Below are 24,240 nucleotides of genomic sequence, written 5' to 3' on the forward strand. Positions count from 1 at the left end.
TGTTAAATTGCTGTTTTGGGGTTGTTTTTAAAAGTCTGGAACGGATTAATCCATTTTGCATTACTTTCTATGGGAAAGCATGCTATGGTTTTGGAATGGACTTCTGGAACGGATTAAGTTTGAGAACCAAGGTACCATTGTATTCTGTAACTGTTGGGAAGGAGGTGATAGGATCAGCATAAAGGGAGGCATAAAAATCTCTAAACATAATATACTTACTGTTATCATCATATTTAAGGTTACCTGCCTTATCCCTTAGCTGGTTTACTCTCTTAATGTTCATTTTTTTCTGAATACGGTTAGCAAGCATCTTAGACTTCTTATCACCATGTTCATCATATTTTTGGTTGCGGAAAAGCAAATTTGTAGAGATTTTTTATGTTTCCAAGGCTGTGACTTCTGCTCTCCTAGCATTCAAGGTCCTTAAAGTCTTCTTCCTGCCACCTCTTATGTGCTTTAGTTCAAGGTGCCTTATTTCCAGTAGGAGGTGATCTGATTCTTTGGCAGTCTTTCTTTTGATTGCTGTCGCTTCGCTAATGCAGGTCCTCGATGCCTTCAGAGCTTCCCAGACTGTTGCAAGAGGCATTCTCTCTGTGGTGTTAATATCCAAGTAGTTATTTATTTCTGAAAAGAAGTGGTCTTTTGCCAGCTTATTCGGTAGGAGAATTGCAGGAAATCTCCAGCAAGATGATGACTTGGGTTTTTCTTGGAGACGTAAGGTGGCCCCCACTGGAGCGTGGTCGGAAACAGTGCGACAACCAATCTTTGATTCAACAATTCTTTGAAAGTCTGATGTTGAAATCATGACAAAATTGAGACAGTAGTATGATGAGTAACAACTTGAAAAAATGAAAAGTCTTTAGTAGTTGGGTGGAGCTCTCTCCATATGTCTGTCAGGTTGTGTTCGCGAAGTATGGCTTCCAATGCTGAGGGTGTTTTACATGACTTGGTTACAGTGGGACCGGTTCTGTCCAGGTGGGGATCTCATACAAGATTTAATTCCCCTCCTAATAGCCCCATGCCTTCCTGGAATCCAGATAGTTCTTGCAGAGTGAGTTGGAGAAATTGTAACTGTCCTTTCTTCAGAGAGCAAAGTGAGGCTATAGTTGGTGTGATGCCTTTCCTTGGGCCTTTGACACAGCGGCCTCTCTTGTCTGTCAAAGTTCCCTTGAGGGTAAAAATCAGACTGTTGGAAATCAGCACCGCTACCCCTCTTGCTTTTGATGTGCCAGGAGATGAGATTTGGACATCAAAGCCTTTGAGACAATGAATTCTATCCATTTGCTTCTTACAGTGTGTTTCCTGTAGGCGTATTATTTTAGGTTTTCCCATTTGAGCAGTAGCTCGACTCTTTGTTGTTCCACTGGTGAGTTGAGACCATTGACATTTATGGTGAGTATTTTTCAACAACAACAATTTATTATTTATATCCCGCCCATCTGGGCGGCTTCCAACACAATATTAAAATACAGTAATTAAAATACAGTAATGCATCAAACATTAAAAGCTTCCCTAAACAGGGCTGCCTTCAGATGTTGTTTCTAGTTTCCATTGGCTAGATTATTATTATTATTTAAATTTGTTAGTCATTTTAGTCACCTAGAGTTACCCTTACAACCAACCAGATAGATGGATTCTTCCACATAGATACATTAAAATAAAGAGGGGGGCAATACATTAAAAACATTCTGCCCCCTTTCAAAAGGCCACATATAGTTAAAGTTTTAGCCCAGCACCTAAAGATATGTAGTGAAGGCACCAGGCAAGCCTCCCTGAGGAAATTTTACTGCTGTTGAGATCACTCCGGGTCTGAGGCTTTTCACTGGGGGGGGGAAGTGGTGGTTCTTTTGCGTCTAAGGAACCCCCACCCTTTCATAGTAAAATACGAAAGGGGATAGGAGATTTCTTTCTCTGATGCCACCGCTGCTTCTTGAGGCTCAAGATCCCCTCTTGAGCTTTCCCAGGGTTGCATAGCCCTTGCATAGCCCCCAAAAGACCCCTTTCGGTGACTGCTCCGTCTCCGAGTAGCTCAGGTGTGCACCCGCTTTGATCCGCGGTAAAACAGGAAGTCGGCAGTCCCACCCCAGCCTGTGTCATGCTGCCGTTTTCCAGAATTGCTCTCCTTCTGTTGCTTGGTTCCTCAAACGTCAGAGGCTGCGAGTACAACCATGAACCACAGAACCTGGACACAGAGTTTGCCCTCGCTCTCTACCAGTGCTGGGCAGAGCTCCACCATGGAACAAACCCCACTGTTTCCCCAGTGAGCATGTCTCTTTCTTTGGGGCTCAAGGGAGCGCATTGGCCCAGCGGCAGCATGCTCTGGGATACAGCACTCATGGTGAGGCATCCCTTTGAGAAACAGCTTTTCGGTCATGATCTTCACCTTACAGCTTGGACTGTCAAGGCAGTGGATGGTTTATGCTAGGTCAATACTGACCACTGTCTCTCTTCAGCCACACGTGAAGAGTTTGGGTCACGGCAGGCTCCGGAGAGCGGGGACGAGGGAAGAAGCGTTGGGGGACCAAGGGGCAGAGAGAGCCAAGCCCGATTCCTCCCAGAGCTGGCCCTGCCTGACCACGCAAGCGTGTCCAGCGGGCCCAGCGGGGAGGCAGCTTCATCCTTATTTCAGACATTGTGATACATCTGTATACTGCAATGTTTAGTGGGTGTTATATTGTGATGTTGAAAGCCAGATACCATCCAGCCCTAGTCATGGGTGGAGTGCAGGGCTTGCTGTTACTGCAGCGTACATTGAGGCTCTGACTCAGTAGAGAAGCACACGGTGTGCATGTAAAAGGTCCCAGGTTCAGTCTCATGAGCTACATGGAGACTTCTTAGCAGAGCTGGTCAGAAGAGGAGAAGGAACAGGACAAGACTGTGGAATTGGATCCTGGGAAGGGGCCCATTGGCTTGGGAGGTGCTGATCTTAACACTGGGGAGGGACCAGGTTGGAGGTCTCATCCCCAGTACAATTGGACATCCCAATGGAGGTCTCATCCCCAGTACAAAATGGAGGTCTCATCCCCAGTACAAAATGGAGGTCTCATCCCCAGTACAATTGGACATCCCAAGAGCTGAGGAGGAGCCCCCTGGTTTGACTTCAGCCCTGTTTCCCATTGCCTCTGGATTGGCAGCTGAGGCCGGAACAGACAGCGAATTAGCTGTGAGACTCTGTCTCCATATCCAAGGATGTGGTGCTAGCTGTGCCAGCACAAGCCGTTCCAGCCTACTCTCCAGAAAGCCTGTTTGCTTGCCCCAGTGGGCTCTTCAAAAGGGGAGCTGCAGGGGCATGTGAAGCGTTGGGACAATGTCTTAGTTATGCCTAGCCATGAACATTAGGACTGATATAACTGCTGACTTGCACACCTTGTAACCTGATCTTTGTTTAGCTATTGCATTTGGCGAAAAGGGAGCCAAGAGTACTGTGTCTTCAAGTGGGAGCCAGAACAATGCCTTGCTCATGATCTTCCAGGGGCCAGTGTTAGACACAGAATCCTGGACAAAATAGACTTTGTTTCTGACCCAGCTAAGGGATTCTTAAGTTCTGATTACAGTGTACCATGATGCTATAATTTAGACTGGTAGTGTTTTTACTATTGTCTCCAAAGGCAGTTTGCAACAAACATGTTTTGCTATGTGAGCCTTACAGGTGCAATGAACAGAGGACTGGGATAAGCTGTGGCTCCTTGCTATGTAGACATGCGGGGGCGAAGCACACATGACATTGCATGCTGTGTGAAGCAGCTGTCCCTTGTACCTCATTCTCAGGCATCAGTCCTCTTCCAAGTTGGCCTAGGAAACAGATGGCCTAGGAAACAGTACTGCAGGTATTCAGCTGTCCATTCAGAATCCATTTATCCATCCTTCCTACGACCTATTTTTAACTTTTGTCAATTCTGTTGTTGTTGCGACAAGTTTGTGTAGCAGAGTTGATTGGCTTTAATAAAGATAAAGTAAATTAGCAGAAAGCAAACTTAAACTGTTGATATACGCTACAATTTCTTATTCCAAGCATGCACATTTCCTAATAGCATGTACTAATTGGTTGACAGAGTCATCATAACACGCTGATTTGCCCCTAAATGTAACTTTTATGTTATTCAGAAGAGTTTAGCATACATGTGCATGCCTGCACATGCATTATGTATATGTTAAGGTGCATAACAACCAGCTGTTGAGCACATTCTGCAGGTCTCGCAGATAATGTATTTTTCAGAAATATAATTAATCTAGTGTTTTAAAAATACAACAAATTCTAGTGTACTAGAAACTCATATTGGTATTTTGGGATACGTCAACATTCCCCAGACCCCGTAGAGACTTTTCCATGAGGGGTTCCTGAAGTGGCGTTGGGGCAGACATGTGGGTCTTTCACATGGAATCAATGCATCTGGCAGGAGGCAGACTTAGCGCATGTGATCCACACAATCGCCCTGTGTGATGGGGTCATTTAAATTTTGTCCCAGCGATGTGAGAGCTTGTTCACAGAGAAGAGGCTTCCGTGAATTTGGATGCAGGTGTAAAGAGCTCCCTGCTCATGATTTATGTCCGACTGCATTTGGCTGATATTTGGATCTTGAATAAGGAAACTGTATTTAAATTTCAAAATGTGGACTTCTGCCTATCTCTTTGTACCCATACAAAGTCTCCAAATGAGGCTACTTGCAATCCACATTCTATTTTAAGTCGACACCAAGGCCCCAGAGATCATGGGATCATAGAGTTGGAAGGGACCCTGAGGATCATCTAGTCCAAACCCCTGCAATCCAGGAATGTTCACCTGTCCCTCATAGGGAATGAACCTGCATCCATGGTGTTATCATAGCATAGCATACCATGGGCCGAATCAGAGAATTGGAGGGTGCCTTGTTAAGCTGTTCTGTTGACTCCCATGCTCCGTGTGGGAAAACCAAACGCCAAGTATCCCCAACAGATGGCTGTCCAGGCTCTGCTTGAGAAGCAGATACCGTACTTGGTATGGAGACATAAATATTGGAGAACGGAACAAAACTGCAGTGTGAGTAATTAAGGAGTAATTCAACTCTCTGAATTAACCTGGAGAGATACAAGGAGGAAGGCATTTTCTTTGTAATATTTCTTTTTAAATTTTCATTTTATAATGTTATATAAAACAGAGAGAACAATTGTAACAGATGAAAATCAAAATATAAAAACAAAGTAAAACAGGCACCAAGGATGAGTGCAGTTGCACATGCAATAAAATAACAAAGTTCACGTAAAAAATATTAACATTATCATCAGATTATCAAGCCAAGGTAAATATTTGGAATGCTCTCAGTCAGTTTTGCCAGCCAAACTTTGAACAGGAGCTTTCAAACTGTGTGTGTTCGTGTTTGGATGTTCTCTCTCTTTTCTTACACACACACACACACACACACACACACACACATATTTTGTGTGTCTTTTGACATCAAGTTAAAAGCATTTTTGATTAGAGTGGCCTATCCAGATATGTAGAATGTTGAGGGGTGTTTGTGTGTGCTTAATATATTTTACTGATTTTTCAAAATAACATGTAATAACAATCCTCCCAACCAGCACCACCCACTTCACACACCCCACAACTCCTCCCAATACAGGTTCCTCATGGGAAAACATTGTTCCAAAGTGTCAGGTGTGAGTCGGGTGGACCTCATTCTGAGTGACAGTCAGTTGTGCGTGTAATAAAAGAATGCCGCTATAAAGTTATCCTCTTCTTCTTTTCCAGCTAATGCCTTGATGTCCTTAGTTAATTTTTTGAAAGTGCCAGTATCCCTACTTTCTTTTTCCACTGTGATGATAATAATTAAAGGTAAAGGACCCCTGACAGTTAAGTCCAGTCGCGAACGACTCTGGGGTTATGGCGCTCATCTCGCTTTACTGGCCGGGGGGGGGGGTGCGGCGTTTGTCCACTCCGCAGACAGTTTTTCTGGGTCATGTGACCAGCATGACTAAGCCGCTTCTGGTGAAACCAGAGCAGTGCACGGAAACGCCGTTTACCTTCCCACCGGAGTGGTACCTATTTATCTACTTGCACTTTGAGGTGCTTTTGAACTGCTAGGTTGGCAGGAGCAGGGACCAAGCAACAGGAGCTCACCCGATCGTGGGGATTCGAACCACTGACCTTCCATTTGGCAAGCCCAAGGCTCAGTGGTTTACACCACAGCGCCACCCGCATCCCACGATGATAATAATAATGATTATTAAATCTGTAGATCTTGGAGCAGATCACAGCATAAAAATACAAGATAATAACACAAAATGCATAATAAACACAAGTACAAAACAAACCTATAACCCCCTCACCCCACCCCACTCCCACTAACACATTTGAAGGAGTATAGGATGTTAATCAGTGAAAGGCCTAGTTAAAGAGGAATGTTTTTGGCTCCTAAAGGTGGATAATGAAGGCACCAGCTGACTCTCTCTGGGGATTTCCTATTTTGAGCTATGTAGTATTCTAGTGGCAATGTAAAGGAAGGTGATTAGTGCTTTGTATGTCAAATTAACACTATCACCTTAAAAACTGTTAGCAGAACCAAGGTTGGGGTGTAAGTAATGTTATGGTTTGTAATAGTGCCACTGTATTCTGCTCTGGTCAGACCTCACCTGGAGTACTGTGTCCAGTTCTGGGCACCACAGTTCAAGAAGGACACTGACAAACTGAAACGTGTCCAGAGGAGGGCAACCAAAATGGTCAAAGGCCTGGAAACGATGCCTTATGAGGAACGGCTAAGGGAGCTGGGCATGTTTAGCCTGGAGAAGAGGAGGTTCAGGGGTGATATGATAGCCATGTTCAAATATATAAAAGGATGTCACATAGAGGAGGGAGAAAGGTTGTTTTCTGCTGCTCCAGAGAAGCGGACACGGAGCAATGGATCCAAACTACAAGAAAGAAGATTCCACCTAAACATTAGGAAGAACTTCCTGACAGTAAGAGCTGTTTGACAGTGGAATTTGCTGCCAAGGAGTGTGGTGGAGTCTCCTTCTTTGGAGGTCTTTAAGCAGAGGCTTGACAACCATATGTCAGGAGTGCTCTGATGGTGTTTCCTGCTTGGCAGGGGGTTGGACTCGATGGCCCGTGGGGTCTCTTCCAACTCTAGGATTCTATGATTCTGTCACTAACAACAGTCTTCCAGAATGCTTGCGGTTTATAACAATCCCACCACATGTGAATAGTTCTGATATCTTTACACCCTCTAATGAAGGTGTTTTCTGAAGCACTCCAGTGCCAGTGATAAGTTCATAATAATAAAGATTGAGTTGAGGCTGAAGGTTCCTCTTCTTGGGTGGAAGGACACTTTCATGTTAAGCTTGTGGTCCACCAAGACCCCCAGATCATTTCCACATGTACTTCTAGTAAGCCCATCCTCTACATGTACTTCTAGTAAGCCCATCCTCTATTTGTGCACCTGGTTCTTCCTGCCTAAGTGCAGAACCTGGCATTTGTCCCTATTGAAATTCACTTTGTTAGTTTGCGCCCAGTTCTTCAATCTGTTAAGGTCATTTTGAATTCTGATACTGTCTTCTACTGAATTAGCTCCCCCTCCCAGTTTGGTGTCACCTGCAAATTGGATGAGCATCCCCTCAATTCCTTCATCCAAGTCGTTTATAAAGATGTTGAACAACAGGCCCAGGATGGAGCCCTGAGGCAGACCACTGGTCACTTTTTTCCAGTCAACCTGCTACAAATCCACCTGTTGCCTCATTCAACCCACATTTTACCAGCTTCCTCGTGAGAATATCATGGGGGACTTTGTCAAAAGCCTTGCTGAAATCAAGATACACTATGTCCACAGCATTCCCCTGATCCAACAAGTTTGTAATTCCATCAAAAAAAGAAATTATATTGCTGGAATTACTTATTTTTTAGAAACCCATGCTGGGTCTTAGTGATCACAGCATCCTTTTCTAAATACTCACAGACTGACAGTTGAATTATCTGTTCTGAAGTGAAATGCTATTCTTTCTTTGCGTATAACATTTATATCTTGGGGGGTGGGGGTTGTATATGATGAAGGCATGTTCCTCGGCTCTCCTCAGCACAAACATATAAATATAATAATAATAAAAACTGTGAGAATGATCAGGTACATGTTGTTGTTGTTGTTGTTTAGCCATGTCCGCCTCTTCATGACCCCCTGGACCAGAGCACGCCAGGCACTCCTGTCTTCCACTGCCTCCCGCAGTTTGGTCAAACTCATGCTGGTCCCTTCGAGAACACTGTCCCACCATCTCATCCTCTGTCGTCCCCTTCTTCTTGTGCCCTCCATCTTTCCCAACATCAGGGTCTTTTCCAGAGAGTCTTCTCTTCTCATGAGGTGGCCAAAGTATTGGAGCCTCAGCTTCACGATCTGTCCTTCCAATGAGCACTCAGGGCTGATTTCCTGAAGAATGGATAGGTTTGATCTTCTTGCAGTCCATGGGACTCTCCAGAGTCTCCTCCAGCACCATAATTCAAAAGCATCAATTCTTTGGCGATCAGCCTTCTTTATGGTCCAGCTCTCACTTCCATACATCACTACTGGGAAAACCAGAGCTTTTACTATACGGACTGTTGTTGACAAGGTGATGTCTCTGCTTTTTAAGATGCTGTCTAGGTTTGTCATTGCTTTTCTCCCAAGAAGCAGGCGTCTTTTAATTTCGTGGCTGCTGTCACCATCTGGAGTGATCACGGAATACAAGAAAGTAAAATCTCTCACTGCCTCCATTTCTTCCCCTTCTATTTGCCAAGAGGTGATGGGACCAGTGGCCATGAGCTTATTTTTTGATGTTGAGCTTCAGACCATATTTTGCGCTCTCCTCTTTCACCCTCAATAAAGGGTTCTTTAATTCCTCCTCACTTTTCTGCCATCTATGTTGTGTCACCTGCATATCTGAGGTTGTTGATATTTCTTCTGGCAATCTTAATTCTGGCTTGGGATTCATCCAGGCCAGCCTTTTGCATGATGAATTCTGCATATAAGTTAAATAAGCAGGGAGACAATATACAGCCTTGCCGTACTCCTTTCCCAATTTTGAACCAATCCGTTGTTCCATATCCAGTTCTAACTGTAGCTTCTTGATCAGGCACTCCCATTTCTTTAAGAACTTGCCATAGTTTGCTGTGGTCGACACAGTCAAAGGCTTTTGTGTAGTCAATGAAGCAGAAGTATCAGGTACATACCAGAGAGTAAGTCCTATTGAACTCAGTGGGACTTACTGCTGAGTAAAAGTGCTTAGGATTGCAGTGTAAAACTGCTGCAGAGGCAGGAAGAAGATTAACAAAATCCATCCTCCTGGCAAACTGGGGAAATATCTCCTCCCTCACGCAGTTTAGGACATCCTACACCTTTCCTCAGCAGTTTCTTTTTCTTTGAGAAAAAATAAGAAGCTCATGTAAATGTAAACTGAGCTTTAATAATAAAGAAAACTGGAACAAAATAACATAATGGGAGAAACTAAATACAACAACATGAGGCAAGTCTTGAGGCAAGAAACAAGGTGGCAGTTGGTCCCTCTTAAGGGATCACACCCTGAAGGGAGGGGCTGATCCAGAGCAGAACCTCAAGAGACCCTCCCAGGGTGGGAGAGAGAGAGAGAGAGAGAACACACAGAAGCAAGCCAGACTCCCAAGTGCTTATCTTGTGAAGTTGCCATTTAAATTTTTTAATCATGGTGCAAAAATGAGGACCGGGTGAGGAGATCTGATCTCTTCATGACTTTTAATGGATCTCATAGATGTGAAGGAGAGGGAAAAGCAAAAGGAGAAAGGACCTTTCTGGGGGCTAGGATGCGAGGTCCCTCCCAACTCTGCAACGGATCCTCTTCCTTCGCTTCCCGCCCCTCCAGAATTTCTTTCTCACAGGGAGCCTATCTTCCGCTTCACTGCAGACAGCCTCTCCACATTTTCCAGCTCTCCCTCTCCCTGCATCACACTGTAAATAAGGCACCTTCAGCTTCATGGGGAAAGGGGACAGTAAGAGCTGGTGGCTGCTGTTCACTTTTTCATATTCCTCTCCATTTGAAGCACAGACATGCAGGGAGGCTGGGATCCTCGATGGTGCCCCCCAGGAAGCTTCACCCAGGACAGAAATCCTGGCTGCCCCCCCCCAGCTGCAGCTCTGATTGAGTTCACGTACAAAACCCACTGTAACACTGTCCTTTATGCAGCCCTCTGTGTCTAGCTTATCCTTCTCTTGTGCCCTTCCTTTTTTTGCCACTGCTCCCAGCTCTAAAGTTAACTTTCAGCCAACAGAGTGCTGCGAAGAGAATAGAGTGGCCCCCAGAAAATGCCCCCCCAATTACCAATAAAAGTTTCCTTCCTATGACTGCTGCCAATGCAATGCAGGCGGCCAAAATGTTAGTTAGTAAATGGACAGAAAAGGCCCAGTGTATGTCCTGTAAACCAATCCTAAATGCAACAATTATATCACCTTTCCGAATGTGTAAAGTGGCTGGATCTGGTTGCATGGCTGACTGCAGAACAGAGGGAAAGCGGAGTCCCTGAGTGCAAGGCAGCCTGGCTCTGGTATTGAGATTCACTCCTCTTGTTTACAGGAAACACAAGCTCTGCAGAGTTCAGCGTCCTAGAAAAAAAGCGCCTTGTACCAGTTATAACTTGTACAACAAGAAGTACCTAGTTAACAGTAACAAGCGTGGAATAATCATTACAAACGCCATGCTGAAAACTGAAGTTACGTGTTCATGCTCCTGTGGAATTAAAAGTATGTATGGGGGCTTCAACGTATTTTGAGTATGCCAAATTGCATTTTGTTCAGTAGGATGTGTTGTCCTTGGGAGCCACATCTGGAATTATATGTTCACATTACTCTGCACACTTTAATTAAACTTGAGAAAATCTCTGCATGCTGCAGAAATTAGCAAATACCATGTAAGTAATGAGAAGGGCCCAGAGGGCACGGCTTGACAGCCACAAAATTCTTGCAGAATTACAAAAAGTACAAGGGGTATATTTTCTCCCCACCATCATGCACTTAGTTTTAGGGGAAATCTAGAAGCATGAGTTCCTCTCCAGCTGATTTTTAGGTACTTCAGAATTTATTACTCATCTAAGAAAACCATTCTCTTACATAACTTAGTTAAGAGTTAGATGCACAAAGCTACTGGTGTTCATGTTCTGTAACTGTAACTTCTCAAGGCTTTGTAAAACCAAGTTAACCCTCAACATAATGTTGGAAAACGTGCCTTTTGCCCTCCAAGTCAGTCAACAGTGTGAGTCATACTCTGAACTTTATCAGGCAGTAATCTTACACTTTTAAAATTGCAAATTCATTACAGTCATCTGTGCTTTATGTGGAATAACAGGCTCAACAGGGTTCTCTAGTCCAGGTTGTGGTTACTCATTAAACATGCAAATCGAAAAATATTTCATAACTCTAAATGAAGCAACTGACATTGTTTTTCGGGGGGGTAGGTATTTGAAAATATGAATATGAATTTTCATGCCCCTCTGTTTATGTATGTGTTCATATTGAAATAGGATTAACTTTGAATCAGAGAATTGGAAAAAGACCAAAAGGGTCATCTATTTCAACCCACTGCAGTGTGATACATTTCCCACTCCCGACCACTTGCTACTTGGAAATCAGTGTGGAAGAAGGACTCTGTGGGTGAACTGAAAGATTCTCAATGGATTAAGATCTGGTCCACTCGTCTCTTTAGGTCTGTGTCTGCTAACATTAGGGATAATTCTTTGAAGGTGGTCCACCTCTGGTTTTTAGACTCCAGTCCAACTAGCTGAGGTCTACTTCCTCATTATGTTGGTGGGATTGTAAGGTACTACTACTCAATCCACCAGAACCTGTCTCTGCATGCAGGGAAGGGTTTGAGACCCATCAGCTCCCCTCACCTGGTCAGCCGGCAAGTAAAGTCGTTTCCTGCAATGTGGCCGCTGTCATATGCTGTCAGCTTCTAGGAACCACAGATGAGAACTGAGTGCAGCGTAAAGCCCAAAGGTGGACAGACTACTCCAGAAAGAGCACAAAATCTCCCCCACCATCGGTACTACCCTTCCCCCCACCCCATACACCCCTTTTTAAGTAAAATAAATAAATCAAAAGGTAGCAAGCAGCAAATATTTGAATTCATTATCCTTCTATCTCTGGTTTTATTTCATGTGGTGGTGGTAATTTTATTTTTTCTTCGATTTAGTAGCATAGGAAGAGAGGGTGGGGAGGCGGGGCACCCAGGGCAGCACTGGGGCTGCAGGGTGCCCAAAGAGCTGCATCCCTCCTGGGTGCCCTCCAGCAGGCCCAGTGCTGCCGTGAAACACAGCTGGGGTGCTCTGCGAGTGGCACACACCAGCTGTATCCCTGCCGGGTGTCCCTTGCCCACTTGGGACGCCCTGCCTCCATGGCACAAGCAGGGGATGCTACACCAGTGCTCCTGCCTTCTTCCCCCAAAGAGCCTCAGGAAAAGAGGGGAGAGATGGCAGGCAGAGCCCAGGAGACAGGTGCCCTCAGAGATTCAGTGTGCAGGTCACTCACTCTTCCTCACTGTTACTAAACAAACACATTCAATGAACAATTTCCCATGGAAATGTAAAGCGTCAGAGAACCTTCCTGATCATGTTGTTTTTGGGAAAACTTCATGCGGCCCCTTCAACGGTGAGAGGACCAGACAAGGGGCGTCCCACTTCCCATTCACTCAGGTGGCACACCCTGCCCACTTCTACCCCATGGCACAGCACATGCAAGCGCACCTCCAGCCCCCCAGGCGCAGGTGGGTGGGGCTATGCCAGTGCTTCAATTTGCAAATGTTGGAAGAATTACCCTGCCAGTGCAAACAGGGTGGATTTGATTTAAATAACTAATCAGTAAGACTTGATTTTAATCATATATTTTTTTTTACAAAAAGACCTGTTCTTGCTGGTATAAGATTTCATTTTTTTAATAATAAATTTTCAAAGTAATTTAGATACTCATATTTATGGTATGGGAAAGGGAAAACACATAAAGGCTTTTCAAACCATATAATAAGAAAGTCATTAATAAGAGGGTGGGGGAAAATAAAAAGATCTGTTAGAGCGGAAAACACCATGGTGGCTGTCACCCACTGAAGCATTTTCACTTAAGTCGACCAAAAAAGTAAGCTGGTTGACATATAGAGAGTTGTTAACAGAAGAAGATGGTAAACTCAAACTAAAAGAGTATGATGAGCTGCAAGACTATCTACAAAGTTGGTTACACCATAGGCAATTAAATGAATTTTTTTAAGGAAGACAATAAAAAGGGGTTTAAGTTATACAATCTCCAGATTTTATTAGAGTGTGAAACCAAAGATGAAGAGGTAAAATCAGTTATGATTAAATGGGCTCAGGATGTGGGACACGACATCCAATTTGAAAGTTGGGAAATTTTTTGGAAAGTTGATATAAAATTCACAGATTGCATACTATTAAGAGAGAATTACATTAAAATGATGTATAGATGGTATATCACACCAGTGAAAATGGCAAAGATGTTTAGGAAAGAAAATAACAGATGTTGGAGATGTAAGGAAAAGGAAGGAACATTTTATCATATGTGGTGGGAATGCTGTCCAGAGTGGCTGGGGAAACTCAGCCAGATGGGCGGGGTATAAATAATAAATTATGATGATGATGAGGCAAATAGATTAAAAATATTGGGAAATTATATACAATGAATTGGGAAAAAAACGTTTAAAATGAATTTTGTCAAACACCCTGAAGCCATTTTGTTAGGTATCTCAAATCAAGAGCTATCAAAAGAAAAATGGGCATTATTTGTGTATGCTACAACAGCAGCAAGAATCTTGATTGCACAATATTGGAAGACGGAAGAAATACCATCAAAGGAACAATGACAAGAAAAGCTGATGAACTATGTAGAATTGGCTAAGCTAACATACAAACTACAAGAGGACGAAAAGGACTTCAAAGAGTCTGGGAACCATTTACTGTTTATTTGCAGAAACAATAGAATGGACTGGATTCACTGGCAGGATTTGAATAAACCTTCACAACTTCATTTAAGTAACAGATATTTTAAAGAAATGATAAGGGATTTTATTTTTGGGAAGGAAAAGCAGGATACGATATATAAAACTAAGTAACTCAGCAGAGGGGGAGTTGAGGGAAGTCCAGAGGAGGGGAGGGAGAATAATTGTAAATAACATGATGAATGAGATTGGTATCATTAATTGTTATAGAATTCAATAAATAATTGGGGGGGGGAGAGAAAAAAGAAATACATAGACAAATAATTATGAATTATTGTGAGGTTTCATAAGTTAACTGTTTATATTTGGACAACTTTTCTGATGTACTTTTTGTAGAGGGGGGGAGGGGAGGGAAGATAAAGTTGGGAGACCTAGGCTGGAAGAGGCTTCCAGAAAGAGCAGGCGGAGGAGAAACAGGCTGGTGGAAAGCTGGAAAAGGGGAACCAAGGACTGGAGCAGAGAACTTCAGGGATTCCTGCTGCAGGACTGAAGTTCCCGGTAGAGGCTTTGTTGTTTGGAGAATGTCAGGCCAGCCCCGGGAAGAAGGGCCTGGAAGCAGTGAACTCTTCTTGCAAGCACTTCAAGGACTTCCAGATCCCAGTTATTATTTCCACCCCTTTGGATTTGCTTCTGCATTCAGGTGCCTATTCTGTACAGTTGGGTGTGAGTGTTTGGTACCTAGTAGGATTGGGAAGAGGCTGCCAGCCCTGAAGAGCCTTCAGCACTTGCCTCAAGTCTGAGGTGCACAGATATGCAACTGACTTGCACAATTAATACACAAAGATCCACAGACTTGTGGAATATTCTTCTCACAAGGCTGCACTTTTCACTGCTTCACACTTAGCTAATTCCACTCCAAACAATCTATTCACTGAACCTCTTGGAACTTAGCCTTTCAGAGGCAAGGGCTTGGTTCTGTGTATATAAATTTGCAAAGGAACAATGGGATTAAGGTTTTCTCCTCAACTCTGTATGTTTATTTTATAACATTTTTCCTGTGAAGAAAAGGCATGTTATCTTTGCAGACTCAAATTCACACTTTTGAGAGCTGCAAAAACAAGCATCTGTGATAATATCTTCTTGTTAGAAAAACTGTCCCAAATAATCTTACAGAAGCCTCTGGAAGAGCATGACAAAAAACCCCACTGCATATTAAACCTCATGCTACGTCATTAAAAACAAATCCTTATTTCCTGATGAATAGCCTTTGGACTATAATGTAACTTACATTACATTATGGCAGCTGCAATTTGGGGTTATGTCTTATAAGCCCAGTTGCCTAATACACTGGGCTGCTCAGCGCCGGGAGAAGGTTGCCCGGAGCGAAGCGCAGCCCGCCGCCCCTGTTGCTGCTTCCGAAGCAGCAGTGGGCGGGCTCCACGCCAGGCCGCTCTCTCCCGGTGCGGAGTGGAGCTGCTGCAGCGGAGGGCGGATATCCGGCGTAAAAGACAACCCCGACTTTTTAACCTCTTTTTTGGGGTTAAGAACTCGCCTTATACACCGAAATTTACAGTAAATAGAAAACTATCTTTAGAAACATTTTCCCTCCGAAAGCATTTTATTTTTTAAAAATCAGATTACAAAATAATAAATTAATAATTATAATAATAATTATAAATTTTTATTTATACCCCGCCCTCCTCAGGGCGGCTAAAACCAATAAAATTACAATAAAACATAATTGGGGGGGGGGACAAACAAACAAAGAAAACAATTTATAAAAATGTGGGTTAAAATACAATTTAAAATGCAGCCTCATTTTAATAGTAGCCCATAAATCAACCATAACGGGAGGGAAACATAAGGGTCAGACTGAGTCCAAAGCAAAGGCCAGGCGGAACAGCTCCATCTTGCAGGCCCTGCGGAAAGATGTCAAGTCCCGCAGGGCCCTGGTCTCTTGGGACAGAGCGTTCCACCAAGTCGGGGCCACGGCCAAAAAAGCCCTGGCCCTAGTTGAGGCCAGCCTAACCACTTTGCAACCCGGGACCTCCAAAGTGTTGTTATTTATGGACCTTAGTCCTCTGCGGGGCATACCAGGAGAGACAGCCCCATATGTATGAGGGTCCTATCATTAATTTTTATCCACCCTGGTTCAGAAAATCAACCCATGTTTGGGTTGCAACTCAAAATCACTTCCTACCTTGTGAATTCCTCATGGAGGTTGTTTGGCTCCGATGAATAGTATTTGATTTGAAAGTGCAACGTATATGGTGGCCCAACTAGATGAAGAAATGTTTTTAAATGTTAAAAGCCAGAGCCGTGCAGTAACTCATACAATACTCTATTACAACGAACGAAGGTATTTTGTGAAAGTGCTGAAGCCTTTGGCGTGAGCAGGGCTGATGTCACAAAGGCCCAGCAGTGATGCTGCCACAGACAGACTAGGCAGGAGAGGGGAGTCCAGGCAGCACCAGAGAAACAGGAGAGCTGAACCAGATGTAATGGGGGCAGCTGTGTTTGGTTCATCACAGATTTGCTGGGGGAGCCAAAAAGCTGCCTTAGTAGCGTTTGGAAGCAGCCCCTCTGATTCAGATCCACTCTGCCATTCCACTCTGCGGCCTATGGCGGGTGCGTCCTGTAGAACGAAAAATACGGTAGATAAATAGGTTCCGCTCTGGCAGAAAGGTAAACGGTGTTTCCGCGCACTGGTCTGGATCGCCAGAAGTGGCTTAGACCCAGAAGCTGTAAGTAAAGCGAGATGAGTTCCGCTACCCCAGAGTCGGCCACGACTGGACCTAATGGTCAGGGGTCCCTTTACCTTTTACTAATTATATATATTTAGAATTTTATTGAAAATTAAGAACCTCTCCCTTTGTTCCTGGGAATGTGCTGGTGAATATTTTTTCTTTGAACTTGGTGTTCTTTGATAGCTGACCTGTTTACAGTGGTTCCCCGCAAGACGAATGCCTCGCAAGACGGAAAACCCGCTAGAGGAAAGGGTTTTCCGTTTTGGAGGTGCTTCACAAAACAAAAATGTATTGCGAGTTCCTGCGGGGGTTTTTTCCCTTCCTCACCCTTTTTCCCAAGCCGCTAAGCCGCTTATCAGCTGATCCGCTAAGTGGCTAAACAGCTGATCCGCTAAGCCGCTTAACAGCTGATCCGCTAAGCCGCTTAACAGCTGATCCGCTAAGCCGCTTAACAGCTGATCCGCTAAGCCGCTTAACAGCTGATCCGCTAAGCCGCTTAACAGCTGATCCGCTAAGCCGCTTAACAGCTGATCCGCTAAGCCGCTTATCAGCTGATTCGCTAAACAGCTTATCAGCTGATCCGCTAAGCCCGCTAAGCTGCTAATAGCGCTAATCCGCTAAGCCGCGAATGGGCTTGCTTTGCAAGACGAAAAAACCACAAGACGAAGAGACTCGCGGAATGGATTCTTTTTAATTGGTTCTTTTGTTAACCTTAAAAAATGTGTTCTTCGTATTCTTTTTCATAATTGCCATTTGTGCCATCCTGTTCAGATGCCCTGGCTTTTGTATGAGTGTATGTGTGAGTGTGCAAGAGACAGAGAGAGGGAGAATCTTGATGTGGGCTGTACTGCTTTAGAACACAGTTAGAGGGCTCACGTGTTTGAATATTCCTTCATATTTAAAATAAATAAAATTAAAATTGCTTGATGCAGGAAACCAGATGTCAACAAAGCAGGCTCTTGATATGCTGGTTTTCTAACATCCCTTCCGGCAGAAGACTTGGATATTTTTCACACCAGTAAGTTAAGCAAGAAAGCCTTTGCAGGGGTTTGCAGGTGGCAAGTAATGCAGCAAAAGACCCGTGAGAGTTTTGACCTGTTCACTTACTGCTTTCTGGGGAGAAATCCCAATTCAGTAAGAGGATCTAATGCACTGTAAGAGGATCTAATGCGACCAGAGAGGATCCCTTTTCCTTTGGTGGCTCCTTGCCTTTGGAATACCTACTTCAAGGAAGTCCAGACCTTGTTGCCACCATTTAGGCACCCCCCACCCCACCCCCGGCATTTAAGAACTGCTACTGTAAGCATCTTTAACTCAGAGCAGTTTGCTTTTACTGTCTATTTGAACAGGCAGTTGCTGCTCCAGTTGCTTTAATTTTCTGTATTAGCTTGAGTTTGTTATGCTGTTGTACTTTTTCTTTGCTACCTTTCTGTTAGCTGAAAGCGCAATATTGTGTTGAAGTTGTCAGATGTCAGTAAATAAATACTGTTTGTATGAAACATGCATGTAACTATATTTCCTCCTTTTTATGTAATCCTTTCTTGTAGAAACACGCAAAAGGGCAGGATTTATTTGACCAGATTGTGTACCATTTGGATCTTGTGGAAACGGATTACTTTGGCCTTCAGTTCATGGATACATCCCAGATTTTGGTATGTAAATGAGCTTTATTTTATGGTAATTATGGTGTCTAGAAGCATATACTAAAAGCTCTGATAAGGAAGACCTTGTTTATATAATGTTGTGTGCCAGGTGGACCATTGTTTCCCGACTAGGTCAGAAAACTGGCACAAGTTTCAGAATTGCTCTGTGGAAGCTAATGTGTCTTCAGTCCTTGGGTCTGGCCTCTTATGCCAATAAGATGCATCTTGCATTGAGAGGTATGAGAAGCATTTTTACATCCTGGCTGCATTCTACTGAGAGAGGGTGTGGGATGCTATAGAAAGGTATTCTTTATTGGCTGTGTTTTGCCTATTGCCTCCAGTGGGATGTAAGAAGCCAAATATGTAGTACAAGAATGAAGCCCAAGAGTTGGGATTCAAATGAGAAAGAAAGTGTGTCATTGCAGATTTGCTCTCCAGGACCCTCCACCTAGTGGGGGAAGTGATGGATAATACTGCTAGCACCTCTTTCCACCTGAGCAGAGCTTGCATGTTTTCCTGCAGATATGCAAGACTGATCCGTGCTCTGAGGCTCACTCTCTTGCTCCCTTTTTGCTCCCTGCAAAGAAGCCTTCTTATGAACTGTATGGTGATTGGTTTGGTGTGGTGGTTTCCAGGGATCTTTCCACCAATGTGTGCTCCCCTTTCATCTGAGATTTTTGGTAGACATGTTACAAAGGAAAAGGTACAGAAATGAGGTTGAGGGCTAATCTGAGCTGTGGGATGGCACTGGAGGCACTTCAACATCTGCTTGAATCTGTCACTTTCAAAGTCTGCCAGGAAGTCGTATGTGACTTGGGGTAAATCTACATCTTCAGTAGATAAACAAAGTACAGCTCTCTTCATCACAGAACCATTTCCGAGTAGGAAAACTCGGAACACTTGTTTGTGTCATAAACTTCCTGCACGTTGAACAACTTTTGTGTCAAGGAAAGGCGTGGCAAAATAGGAGGGGTGAACTGAAATCCTTCTTGCAGTGTAATGTCTTTGGCAGCCCTAAAGCTTCCCTGGCCTGTCTCTTTTGGGGTCTTTGTGGCTTCAAGGCTGAGAAATTGCACCCACATACAAACTAGCTTTGAGTACAGAATAGCTCTGTTTCTTTAGCAGACTGAATTGCCCTCGGTATCAAATGGAAATTGTCCTGGCAGTTTAGAAGCATTGGTGCTTAGAGGGTAATCTGAGAATATCTGAAACTGTCACTTCCAAAATACCATACTAGCTTCTTTCTGAATAGAGAAGTCATTTACTTGAGATGCAATAACATTTTTAATTATCAGGCTTCAACTCTACAGAGGAAGAAACCAAAACACTTGGGATTCAATTTGTATCATCTGGCAGAGATGGCACAATAGAGATTTGCTAAAGCCAGAAGTTGCCTGAATTATCCATAGCTTATTTTTGGGTAACTGAAGTGACAGTGTTCTTTGAATGAATAACAGCAAATAGTTGTGCTCCTCGGCCCTTGGGTGAATTGTATGCATTATCTTAAAGGAGATCTTGTAAAGCGCCTCCACCTCTGAAGGAGCCGGGTGTATTAAAAGTGGGCATTGTGTCTGCCCGTCCGCCCCCCATTTGAAGTGGCTGCTTCAATTCATTGTTTCCCTGTTGTCATGCTATTTTAGTGCTGTGTTCTGTGTGTTCAGTTTTTAAAATAAATAAATGCAAACACACCTATATTTCTTTTTTTTAAATTTACAGTATTTATATTTATTTTCCCTTTTTTGGTGAGATTATCTGTTAAGATTTGAAGAGGAGCATTGTTGCACAATGAGAATGGGGATTAAAAAAAACCAAAAAACCAACCAAAAACATTTGGGCTCTTCCTCTCTAATGTGGATGGAGCTTTTCTCCATCAGGCAACCTCACTCTGCTTGGTCCAGAGGTTGGGGAGGCACAGGGGATTCGGCTAGTATAGGGAAGGGAACTTGGGGCAGGCACTCAGCACCAAAGCAGCTCTGGACTGCAGCCAAGTATACAAACAGTGAAAGGTCTCCTTATTTTTGAAGTTTTTCCAAGGTAGATTTCCCTTTCAGTTCTCCTGTTTTTGAGGGGAAGGCTTTACATGTTTCTCAATACAACTTCTGAACACCCCCTTTTCCAGCTCTAAGCTGGGATGGGGAGTCTGCAGCCCTCCAGAGTGTAGTTGGGCTGCAGCCCCAATGAGTCCCAGCCAAGGTAGCCAATGGCCAGGCTTTGTGGAAGTTCCAGTCCAACAGCATGGAGAGGGCCATAGGCTTCCCTACCCTGGTTTAGAGTGGGACGTGGGGGTGATCAGTAGTTGTACTGAGAAACCTGTAAATCCTTTCCCCACCCAAGCAATTCAGTACCTCTCACTTATCATATCCACGTGTGTCATAAGGTAATTTTTCTTTTTAAAAGAGGAAATTGAGCCTCTTCCATCTCTTAACAGTTGTGGCATATAAGGTTCAGCTCCAGACATTACCCTAGCCAAAGTCACATCTCTCAAGAAAAACAGACAAGCACTGCTAAGGACTGTGGAGATGGTGCTGTTTTTCTGGACTTTCAAAAAACATTAGATTTTTCTGTGGTGTAAAAAGTCAGAAATCCAGGGGATATGAAGGATGGTATTATACATGCCACATTTAAAAAGTGCAGTTATTCCACACAAATGCTTGGTGTGGAAGTAGCACATGGAAATGGTGCAAATGCTTATTGAACATGGTATTCTTTGTATGTTTCTTTCTGAACTATTAAAAACGAGCAGAGTCCTTCCTTTTTTAAAAAAAACAACAATTTTCTTTTCCTAGCACTGGCTAGACCATTCAAAACCCATTAAGAAGCAAATCAAAAGTAAGTATGGTGAACCTAAATCTTGAGTCATTGCTAAATATTTCATATTTTTCAAATTACAGATTCACGTTGCCCACTATTTGCCATGTTGCTCACTAGTTGAAAGGTGTTTGTGTGAGATCCCTAAGCACCCCCCCCCCCGATACTGCCTCCTTCAGTATTTTCTCTTGATCAGATTAATGATATGCTATTTGGTAGTTCCCCATCTGGGACCAAAATGCAGAGCTGATGAAACTAAGCAGGTATGAACTTGATCACCGTCCACCAGGAGCTCTTAATTAAGTTTGATAAGGGCTTACAGACTGCTTTCTGATTGGCTTCGCTGATCTGAGCACCTAGATCCTGAGTGTGCACTCTCAATTTACCGTATTTTTCGCTCTATAAGACGCACCAGACCACAAGATGCACCTAGTTTTTGGAGGAGGAAAACAAGAAAAAATATATTCTGAATCTCAGAAGCCAGAACAGCAAGAGGGATCGCTGCGCAGTGAAAGCAGCAATCCCTCTTGCTGTTCTGGCTTCTGGGATAGCTGCGCAGCCTGCATTCGCTCCATAAGACGCACACACATTTCCCCTTATTTTTTAGGAGGGAAAAAGTGAGTCTTATAGAGCAAAAAATACGGTAAATCATAAGAAGTGCCTGGTTGAATCAAGCTAATCTCTGGACTAGCAATTGACTGGTAGTTCTGTAGTGAAGTGCAGTCATCCTTTAGTCCACCTCTGCTCTTCGTATTTACTGAGCATTTGATATGTCCTGTGTCTCTGTGCTCTGTTGAGAGTTAGTTGAATATGGAAGTGGAGTGAATATACACCGGAAGAGTAATTTATATGCAATGTAAATGTGCACTTAGATGAGCCCCTTAAATAAAAAAATTACACTGCTTTTTAGAGCACATTCCCAGACATAGAGTACCTACCTAAGTCTCCCAGTTGAAGTGTATTTCAACCAGTGATGCTCATGATCTATATTTCTTCTCCTTTAGCTCTTACACCCATGGCCCATTCTGTCCGCCATTGTTCCTTTCCTGCTTTCTCTGCCCATTCTGCCTTCAGTGTTGCCCTTTCCTTAAGCACCCCTCGGCCTTTCTGCTTCAAGCTGTCGCCTCCTCCACTCCACCTATCCTTTTCTTAAGATAAAACAAGATGTAATAGTAGCAGCCCAACTTACTTGGAGTCCACTTTTGCAGAAGTGCTGTACTGCCGCCTGAAATTTCACCATATCTCCAATTTTAATCCACTTTTTAAAATAAAAGTTTTCCTGCAGAAACCCCCACTGAATGGATTGGCCTGAAATTTGCCAGGCTTAATCCACTCTGTTTGAAGAGGCAATTTTTCGATTTATAGTCAAGGAAGGGAGAGAGAGGGAGCTTCAGATTTAATGGATCAGATTGGGATGACTAGTGAATGGAATGGCAGAGTGGATCTGAATCAGAGGGGCTGCTTCCAAACACTACTAAGGCAGATTTTTGGCTCCCTCAGCAAATCTGTGATGAACCAAACACAGCTGCCCCCATTACATCTGGTTCAGCTCTCCTGTTTCTCTGGTGCTGCCTGGACTCCCCTCTCCTGCCTAGTCTGTCTTTGGCAGCATCACTGCTGGGTCTTTGTGACATCAGCCCTGCTCACACCAAAGGCTTCAGCACTTTCACAAAATACCTTCGTTCGTTGTAATAGATGTATTGTATGAGTTACTGCACGGCTTCTGGCTTTTAACATTTAAAAACATTTCTTCATCTAGTTGGGCCACCATATACGTTGCACTTTCGAATCAAATACTATTCATCGGAGCCAAACAACCTCCATGAGGAATTCACAAGGTAGGAAGTGATTTTGAGTTGCAACCCAAACATCTGGAAAGGAGGCTAGAGTTGAGGGTAAATTTGGGGTTGATTTATTAACCAGGGTGGATAAAAATCAATGGTTTGTTGTTGTTGTTGTTTTTTAAAAAAAGACGAAAAAAAATTATTTTAAAAAAAATTAAATCGGATTTTTAAAAATAAAATGCTTTTCTATTTAAGTTACATTATAGTCCAAAGTCTATTCATCAGGAAATAAAGATTTGTTTCTAATTATGTAGCATGAGGCTTTACATGCGGTGTTTAAATTTTTTGGTAAATGAATTCCATTAATCCTTTCACAATGTGAGGCTTCTGTAAGATTATTTGGGGCAGTTTTTCTAACAAGAAGATATTATCAAAGATGCTTGTTTTTGCAGCTCTCAAAAGTGTGAATTTGTGTCTGCAGTGATAACATGCCTTTTCTTCACAGGAAAAATGTTATAAAATAAACATACAGAGCTGAGGAGAAAACCTGAATCCCATTGTTCCTTTGCAAATTTATATACACAGAACCAACCCCTTGCCTCTGAAAGGCTAAGTTCCAAGAGGTTCAGTGAATAGATTGTTTGGAGTGGAATTAGCTAAGTGTGAAGCAGTGAAAATGAAAGTGCAGCCTTGTGAGCAGAATATTCCACAAGTCTGTGGATCTTTGGGTAATAATTGTGCAAGTCAGTTGCGTATGTGCTGAAGGCTCTTTGGGGCTGGCAGCCTCTTCCCAATCCCACGGGGTCCCAACAACTGCACTCACACCTAACTGTACAGAATAGGCACCTGAATGCAGAAGCAAATCCAAAGGGTGTGTGTGTGTGGAAATAATAACTGGGATCTGTAAGTCCTTGAAGTGCTTGCAGGTCAACTAAGGAGAGTTCACTGCTTCCAGGCCCATCTTCCCGCGGCTGGCCTGACATTCTCCAAACAACAAAGTCTCTAATCACATCAGTTAACAAACATGGATACATATGCTGTAATATTATTGTTTAAATAGTTTAAATAGTTATTAAGGAAATGATTATTTTTCTCCATCCAATAAAGTGCAGGAGAAAAGTTGTCTTAATATAAACAGTTAAGTTATGAAACCTCGCAGTAATTTCATAATTATGTATTTCTAATTGTATAACCAAATCAGTAATTTTTTATATAACTGTAAAAACTACTTAGAAAATTTATTATTCCAAAAATGAAACCTTCATCTGGTTGTAAATATTAAGATTATACTAGCAAGAATGAATCTCTCTGGGAAAAAATGATTTAAATAAAGTCTTACTGACTAGAGATTTAAAT

At 43.1% G+C, this 24,240-nt stretch overlaps 1 protein-coding gene and 2 long non-coding RNA genes across 7 annotated transcripts in view; 2 read left to right on the forward strand and 1 right to left on the reverse strand.

Moving 5' to 3' along the window:
• The window catches only part of EPB41L4B (erythrocyte membrane protein band 4.1 like 4B), a 132,583-nt gene that overhangs the window by 23,160 nt on the left and 85,183 nt on the right, over positions 1 to 24,240 (forward strand). For all 5 annotated transcript variants that reach the window (XM_081885836.1, XM_081885838.1, XM_081885837.1 and 2 more), the window contains exons 2-4: positions 18,197 to 18,301; positions 21,079 to 21,121; positions 22,860 to 22,938. In XM_081885836.1, coding sequence (XP_081741962.1) covers positions 18,197 to 18,301; positions 21,079 to 21,121; positions 22,860 to 22,938 — 227 coding nt within the window. The remainder of the gene's footprint in view (positions 1 to 18,196; positions 18,302 to 21,078; positions 21,122 to 22,859; positions 22,939 to 24,240) is intronic.
• Positions 2,942 to 16,287, reverse strand: LOC309355232. The gene is made up of 3 exons (XR_014162461.1): positions 16,103 to 16,287; positions 3,032 to 3,937; positions 2,942 to 2,956 (listed from the first exon to the last, which is right to left on the reverse strand). It is a non-coding gene; the product is annotated as an uncharacterized lncRNA (long non-coding RNA).
• Positions 9,379 to 10,305, forward strand: LOC309355242. The gene is made up of 2 exons (XR_014162472.1): positions 9,379 to 10,042; positions 10,096 to 10,305. It is a non-coding gene; the product is annotated as an uncharacterized lncRNA (long non-coding RNA).

This window comes from Podarcis melisellensis (genome assembly GCF_964234715.1).
Source record: "Podarcis melisellensis genome assembly, chromosome: 13".
Classification (NCBI taxonomy): Eukaryota; Metazoa; Chordata; class Lepidosauria; order Squamata; family Lacertidae; genus Podarcis; species Podarcis melisellensis.